This window comes from Oryzias melastigma, linkage group LG17 (assembly GCF_002922805.2).
Source record: "Oryzias melastigma strain HK-1 linkage group LG17, ASM292280v2, whole genome shotgun sequence".
Taxonomy (NCBI): domain Eukaryota; kingdom Metazoa; phylum Chordata; class Actinopteri; order Beloniformes; family Adrianichthyidae; genus Oryzias; species Oryzias melastigma.
The window spans coordinates 22,312,680-22,321,398 of NC_050528.1; the positions used below are offsets into that span (position 1 = coordinate 22,312,680).

Here is an 8,719-nt window from a genome sequence, read left to right on the forward strand (position 1 = left end):
GGGTTACCCGTTCTTTTGCCTGTCTGACTGGAATTGGATTTAAGTTTGGGTTTTCCTCAATGTGTTCTGTTGTCTGACTGTTGAACATCTGTTAGCATTTATGATTTTGTCCTGTTATGTTTGAATTCTTCCTGCACCTGGAGTGAGAATGACGGAGAGACTGATCAGGACCCCCTCTCGTTGTGTCGTTGAGGGATGTCAAAATAAAAGCCCAAATGATCATTATGAGGCTATTCAGCTTTTGTCAGATAGTTTGACGCTGCAATGTCTCACCAACTTGTCACGTAGCCAAAAATTAAGCTTATATGACACGAGGACACACAGCAGGAGAAATAATCGTTTAAATGACCGTTTATTCGACACATTCTCCATGTGTTACTTACAGTGTAAGACTTTTATAAAGCCGTTACTATTTATGTGGCTCCAGACATATTTGTTTTTTATTGTATTGTTCCAAAGTGGCTCTTTCAACACTTTGGGTTGCCGACCCCTGCCCTAGCCATATAGCTTCTCCCTACCCCTACATTTAGCCCTCCAAACAGAGGGTTATAGAAAAGAGGGGTCTCTGAATTTGGACATTACACCCACTCGATTATGACGGCTACATTAGCACAGAGCTGCTAGCACTCAAAAATACATACATACATCGGCTTTAAAACTTTAAAGAGGTCATGCTAAAACAAACTAAAAAGTCAATAAAAACAAACAAAAATCACAAAAAGCGCGAACTTTTAAAAAACTATTTTGGACTACCCTGCCACTTCAAATGCCTCTAGAATTGACGGGGTGAGGAGGAGCCGTAGGGGTAGGGGAAGAATTCGGATTAGCTAAAATTTGCATCACATTATAACTATTTTGTAATCCTGTTAAAATATGAAGCATGTGACTAACTTTTTCTAGATTTTTTTTCAGTTAAGTATCTATTTGTATACATAGTAATTCAACATATATATATATATATATATATATGTTATATGTAGTTCACTTTTGGCTTATCCCTTTCGGGGTCGCCACACCGTAACAGCACCCACTGTTTCGCAACAGTGATTTGGCAGAGTTTTTACGCCAGATGCCCTTCCTGACACAACCCTGTACTTGAGGGGCACAGGGACCCAGTTAGGCAGCAGCGTCAAGGGTCTTGCCTAAGGACCCAATCTGGGTGGGGATCAGTGGACAACCCTTCGAATCGAACCCAGGGCTCCTGCGTGTCAGCCCTTTACCTAGCCCACTGAGCCACCCAGCCGCTATATATTATTTTTATATATATATATATATATATATATATATGAATAAAATATGTGTTTTTCACGTATCTCATTAATATGAATCAACCAGGAAAGACAAGAGTAACCTAGAGGCCAATCAGCTATAGGCCTCCGCATGAAGGGCACTTCCTGAAGGATTCTTTATCAGCTTTACTTAGTTTTTCATATTTCTAGCACCTATCCTTCAGCCCTTCATTTCAAAATCTAAAACGCCAGTAGTGAAGAAACAAGTAGGGTCATGGGTTTGAATTCCACCTGACAGCAAGTTTCTACCACGACGCTTCAGGCTTCAAATGAACAGCTGAAGGGATTTAAGTCAAAGGAGTCACTGAACCATGTAATATAAACAATATGTGTAAATTGTGTAAAACAGACATCAACTCACCTGTTTCCAGTTGTCATAAATGATAACTTTACTGTCCTCGTCATCCACTGTCACCGTGCACTCGTAGCCCTCACCTGCAACCACACACCCACAGGACACACATCAGCATGTATATTTCAACAGCATAAACCGCATAAAATAACACTGTATGTGAAATTTATAACAAAGCCTAAAAAGGATTGCGTGATCATACAATGTAAAACTAAAGAAAAGGTAAAAATATGTGCTAAGGTTAAATGTGTGCAATTTCAGGAATTGCCTGAGGGTGTTAAATCTTTTACAATGTCCTTGTCCTACTTTTTAAATCTTAACACGATGTCTCTGTGGATGTTCAGTGTAACTGTGGATTCGGGCCATTGGAAAAATAAAACCCATATTTTTGACATTTTTTCTTGTATTTTATAACTTTAATAAACTATATAAAGCCTTTCAGCAAAGTGGCTAGTTTGCTCTAAGAGAGAGTAATTTCCTATATTATGGCAACGTCATGCTCTTTACCTTTGAAAAAATCAATTTTACATTTTTAAACTCTTAAATGTGGACATATTAGAAAATCCTACTAGAGGCTCTGCCATGTAGTAGCTGTAGAGATGATTTTGAGGCATGAATTTATGCAGTACTCCCCCAAATTACTCATATCTCTGCAGTAAGGGGAAAACTGTAAGTATCACAATGTATAGCACCTTCAATTTTTATTCTACTTACAAAACTTTGGTCACTATAAAAAGAGCCACATTATGTGTATTTCAAGTATTCAAATGATAAACACTCTAAAATATTTACTGTACTTAAATGTGAGTTTAGAAGATTTTAAATCCTTGATAACTTTTAGGATCGTTTTGAGAATATTAGAGTAAACCTAAATTGTTGTAGTAAATAAAGCCACCTAATGGTATAGTCGCATGCACCTGTTCGGGTGCCTCTGAGTTTTGGAATCCCCGAGCTGGTGAAGGGTTCTACAGAGGAGTGGATACATGCACACCACCCTCGGCAACATGAGTTCAAGCAGCCCTTCCAATGAAAAGTCAATGTAAACGCACATTTATTCCCCTTTCGGGCTTCCACGTTCAAACCTCCTGCGTTCAGACGTAGCTAAGCAAATTTCTACTATCGTTTTTGGGCTCTATGTAAAAAATGTGCAAAACTTTGATCAATCAAGGGTTCCAATGTGGTAGTGACGAATGGTTGACATTCCATTTTAATTAACAGAAGTGCTAACAGTTTAAAAATTGATCATGGTGGAAAAATTAATAACTGCGGCTTGTGTCTGGAAGTAAATGAAACCAAATCTTTCAAATACTAGAATGGCCTGGAACAAGATTTGCACCGCTTCAACATTTAGCACCAAGCCTCTTCCAACTGTAGTTGGTGGACAGTAAAAAAGTGAACTCCAAGGCATTCCCAGGGTCTTCCACGGGTAAAAATATATCGTGAAGTTTTCGTAAGGCTAATGTAAGTTGCATGCACCTACAATGTATGGTTGGTGTTATTTTATGGTGCCCTTAAACCAAACCAGGACTAGAAAACCATTAGTCAAAACTGTCCTAGTTATGGGCTGTGTAGCCATAAAAGCCAGTACAGGCCATGCAAGGAGCAAGCATTTATCACGTGAACGGCTCTTTCTGATTCCTCGCACAGTCCGCAAGTTTGGGTAAGGCCAAAAAATACAGAAAAATGTAAATGAAATGGCTGTGTTTCATCTACCTCACCCTTACTTTACCCTTGAATTCTGTAGAAGTGTTTATTCTGACCTGTCACTCGCAGCATGCCCATAGATAAAATGTCCATGAACATTTTTGCTTGTACCAGCTCACTAAGCTGTCTATGACCATGCTATTTTGCGAGGTCTACCTGTGTGTCCAGGAGAGATTTTTCCATTTTTTGCCTGCAGACAGCCTGTGTCTAGCCTTAAGAACAGTTGTAACAAGGCCATTAACTAACCAAGAGTCCAGCTTCTCAAGCAAAGGCTTCAAATTCTATTCTGTCAAAGTGTATTACTTCCTACTGATAGTGTTTTTTTCCGTTTAGGGCAAAAAATCCCAAATATAATTAGAGCAGAATTGTAGATTACTTTACTGAAACAACTTTCTCTTTCTTTAAATGTTGCAAACACCAAATGTGTATGGAAGTTTGGGAGTTCATAAGAAACGCTGTCTGGTTTGAGACGGGCACGTCTTTGCGCAGCAGCAGCCTCTTGGTAACGGAGGCTGATAAGTTTGCAGGATGAAGGATACAGCCCTGCTGGCGGGTATTTTCTTAATCCCACTTCGCCGCGCACCCTGTGGATTTCTGATTATTTCAGCCGGCAGCCGCGCTCTGGCTGTATACACACACCAATTTCAGTGATTTAGCTCCCTTTTCTGCCTTCCATTTAATGTGGCAAACAAGTTTGTAACAGGGAAACTAGTTTGGAAAAAACAACACTCCTTCCTCACTGTCTATTAGAGAAAAGGATGGCTGACAGGGGCTTGATCTGTAGAAAATGTGCCACTTTACAACTTGCAAAGTGGATACGTTGGATTTCAAAGTTTTATCCTGTTGTACAGACTTTTTTACCACTCAATTTGCTTAAAACTGTTTGTTTACGCCAAAATACCCCATTCCCTTGGGTCGTCGACCCATCTGGTCCCCAGGACTAAGGTGCAGCATCAATTGTAACTGCTGTTACAGTAGCTGTGTAACACAGAGGTCTACTGAATGACAGAAGACACCGGGGAGCAGAGAAAAGACTGTTTATAGCAGCATTAACTTAGCCTTAACTCTACAGGGAAATAAAGGCTCTTTTCCTGCAGAGATTGCACTAGATCGCCCCCCCAAAAAAGGAGTTGCTTTACCTTGTGCCTGCAGATCAAATAGAAGCTTAAAAATTGAGTTTCAATTTGTACTTTAAAATTACATTCTAAAGTCGCAGAATCCCAGAAAAAACTGCAGGATGAATGTTTCTGTGAAGTTCACTCCAATATTTTTGATATAACCTTTTGTTTGTTTGTTTGTTTGTCTATTTGTCCATCTGTTCATCCTTGTGTTTTTTTCTTTAATTTGTTTACTTTATTTTTGTGTGATTTCTTTTTTGTAATTTTTATTTCATTTCTTTAATTTTTTATTTTTGAGCTCCATCATGTTTGTAGGGGCAGTCATGGCATTTTGGGAGGCATTGTCCCTCTTTGCTCATGCTTTTATCTTTGCCTTAATTTGACACAAAAAAAATGGTAAGACATTAAATACAAGCTTAGCTTGTGAGATATGTTCACACCGCTCTCGGCAATGCAAATTAAAACGACCACATCCAATGTCAAGTCCATGTAAACATGTATAAATGCTTGTTTCGGGCTTCAGCATTCAAAACTCTTGTGTTCATGTGTAGCTACACCCATTTTTAGGTCAGTTTTTTGGCTCTACGTACAAAATGTGTGACCATTGAATGCGCATTTTAAGGGTGTATTCAGACTGGAAAAATTATTTCTTCTGGACCAAGTCTGCTGAATTTATTCCAAATTGAGTCCTAAACCTTGCGTTAGGTCTGTTTTCAGACTGGAATCTACCGTATATTTCTGTTCTGGACCAAAACTTGTAAACAAAACCATGTGATTAAAGATCTATTCAGTCATTGGCCAGCAGTTACGGGCTTGGGTCAAAACAACAAAAAAGGAAAGATGGAGGTGCTGGACTTGGCAAATCCTGGATTGTTCACTTTTTCAAAAATTGTATTTTACTGACCAATTTTGAACGTATGTATGAAGGCCAGGTTCAACAGTTTTTACTGATACTTTGGTACGGCGAAGGCATGCTGCAAGGTGGTTTCTGAGGGCACCACAGCTTTGAGGTATGATAGGGGTTAATAACAAGTAGACTGTTGGGAAAACAGTGTAAGAAGCATTGTGGATCACGTCAAAACTTGTTTTTATGAGCCTGCATTCATTCAACCTAATTTCAATGAGCTGGTGTTGCATCGTCGCTCCACGTTTGACCGCTAATGACAACTGGTTCACTTGCTCCGGTTTCAGCATAAACCATATTCAGACTGAGGAATTCAGAGCAAATTGAAGTTCAGTCCAATTGGAAACAACCAAGAACACCTCAAAAGATGGGTCTAAGAGTGGTTCCTGGTACCGGACCAGGGTCGCATATTTAGATTGAAATTTTGTTCCGGATTATTGGGGGAAACAAACTCTTGTTCACTTTAAGCGGACCAAATGTGTCCAGTCTGAATACACCCTAAATTAAACTGGATTTAACTTTGACTAATCAGGGACTTGGATATGGTGGTGGCGTATGGCTCGTGTCCCTTTTTATTTAAATGCCAACTGTTTGAAAATTGATCATGGAGGACAAATTAATAATTGCCGTTTGTGCCCAGCCAGAAAGATAAAGCCAGGAGTAAGATTCACAAGATTTGCACCGCTTTGATATTTTGCACCAAGCTTCTTCCAATTGTAGGTTGCGGATCTGCACTAAAAAACTGTAGAAAAACAAGAAGTCACTCCTCCTTGCTTGACCAGTGTGAATATCATGGCCTAGGCACATGTTCAAGAGCAATAGCTTGGCTACCTTCACTTGATGCACGTAGTTTTAGAGTTTGTTCTAAACTCAAGTTGATATTTTTTATTGAATAGAGGTTTTAAACATGGTTGGGTGTTACTGCCATAAAACTACATTTCTGGTGGATGGTGTCAGGCTAAATTGTGAGCTTGCAGATCTACCACACCCTGTTGAGGTCATTACCACAAGCTTGTGTCTCAGAGTCTATAGAGAGGGATCGGTCCGACTGTCCAGCCAGGGATAAGGCAAGCGAAGACTTGCCCACGCCGTTCTGTCCCAGCAGTACTATCTTTAGTGCCCCTCCGGAGCTTTGATAAGCTGGCTGGGATGCCGCCGACTGGCTGAAAGACTCAACCCGAGGCACCGTCGTGTCACTGATAGGCAACGTGGTAGGTTCTTCCAAGCCCGGGATCCAGTCGCAGTCGTCAGACACGGCTTCTTCCCTCCGTAGCTGGTGTTTGACGGGCAGAGGGGTGCTCCCTCGTCGAAGGGGCGGCGCCGTCGTGAGAAACATACTGTACTAGAATCACAGGGAGACAGATAACAGAAAAAAAAGTAAGATGGTTTTTTGGTTCAGAAATGTTTCAAACTGAAGCAAATCAACCTGTCCAGGAGATCTACGGTGTCTACCCTAGTGTATGTTATCACTTAAAATTGGGAGGAAGGGTTGGTGCTCCCCCGTCACTTTGTGTAAGGAGGAGAGAGGTGATAACAATGGAGGTGAGATGAATGAGCTGGCAGCGAGAGAGACAGAAGCTGATGAAAAAGTATGAGGGTCAAAGTAGAGACAAGAGAGCAGAAGAGAGTAGGTAAGGTGGGGTTGGGGAGGGTAACGAGAGGAAGGAAGGTGTTGAAGGATCACAAGAGACAGCAGGTTGATAAGGACTCACAGTAAATTAGGTGGAGATCTGAGAAGAAGAGGAGGAGGCGTTTGCGTGGGAAAAATAGCGGAGCAGCTTTCTGTAAATGGGCCGTAAAAAGGCGACGATAATGAGCAGGAGCGCTGAGTAGAGCGTGAATTTAAAACAATAAAAAGGTGGCCATACTCTGTAGTGTCAAATAGAAAAATCAATACTTAAGAGTGATGAAGACTTTGTCCAGGACAGGACAATAGCTCTGCTGAGGGAACTGTGTGCCACTACAGCAGGTCAACCATAGATGACCCTCATCAATATTAATAGAGCAATTAGTCCAGCTCCAGCAGCACCACTGGCCATCAGTGGCTTGGAGCCTGTCTGTGTCAGCGCCAACTACAGCACTGGCACTTAATTAAAGGGGGCTGACACAAACACAAGAAGAGTACACTTTAATATAAAATAAAACTTGTTCTCAACCACATATAAAGGAAAGTCTCCCAGATGTCGCCAGCTGAACATCTTTGATTCTTTTGATACTTTATTGCTGCTTGGCGGCACGGAATCCTCATATAGCGAATACTTGATCAGGTTACTAATGAGCCAAAGAAGAGAGGGTTAAAGGAGAGATGAAAGCAGACTTCGAGGGAAAAAAAGGCCACAGCTACAAAAAATATGAATCCATTCTTTTTAATGAAATGTCTGGTTCTACATTAGTTTTTATACAGTGTAAAATTCTTTTTAAACCAATTAATACCAGTTTTGTTTATAACAGTGCTGGGTAACCAACTAATGATAGATTGAGTGATTTATTGATTTTTTTTTTTTTCAATTAGTGTCACAATTATTTTGAAATGCGCATAGCAATTCTTTTAGTTTCTCTGGTTCACATTGCCACCATTCATTCCAGTTATAGGTTTATTTATATATATATATATATATATATATATATATATATATATATACACACACACAGTGTTCCCCCGCTTATTTGCGGTTCTTTATCCACGGTTTCACGTATTCGCAGATTTTTTTTTCAGTCATGTGATTCTTTTATTTGGCACGGAAACTCAGAAAACTTAAGATGCTTCTATGAAATTTTGCCGCATTCAAAGGAGTGGCTGCAGTGCTGAGGTGTATCCCCTCCAGAGCGCGGAGGGGCGGAAGAATGTGGACAGAGGAGTGTCCCTTCTTTTCTCTTCATGCCTCTGAATGGAGAAATGGCATCAACTGACTCAGAAGCTGACGTAAAAAATCCTGATATGCTGAAGAAGATAACAGCGAAGGATAGTTATCACCTGCAGCAGATGTTTATTATTTAAAGGAGTAAGCGCGCTTATGATCTTAAGGCACAGCGAGACACTCTTTATTTGCGTCATGAATTAGGCTGTCGCTGCAGCTGTTGTACAGTCTTTTGTTCTGAATTATAAAAAAACGATTAATGTTGAGAAATGCTTCAATGTTTTTTAATAAATCATGTTTTACTAAACATGATCAAAAGTGTTTGATGAGTATAGATCGGTAACAGACATCCGTCGGCCATGGGGGTGAGGGGTTCTTCGTATTCGGGGATTCGGCATGTTTGCAGTATACACACCCCCCCACACACATATATACATATATACACATATATATATATATATATATATATATATGTGTGTGTGTGTGTGTGGGGG

General features: G+C 40.2%; 1 protein-coding gene across 1 annotated transcript in view; it reads right to left on the reverse strand.

Annotated features, from left to right (window-relative positions):
• Positions 1–8,719, reverse strand: part of rem2 (RAS (RAD and GEM)-like GTP binding 2) — a 60,652-nt gene that overhangs the window by 42,239 nt on the left and 9,694 nt on the right. The window contains exons 2-3 of the mRNA XM_024273394.2: positions 6,373–6,709; positions 1,651–1,724 (exon numbers count right to left, since the gene is read on the reverse strand). Coding sequence (XP_024129162.1) covers positions 1,651–1,724; positions 6,373–6,709 — 411 coding nt within the window. The remainder of the gene's footprint in view (positions 1–1,650; positions 1,725–6,372; positions 6,710–8,719) is intronic.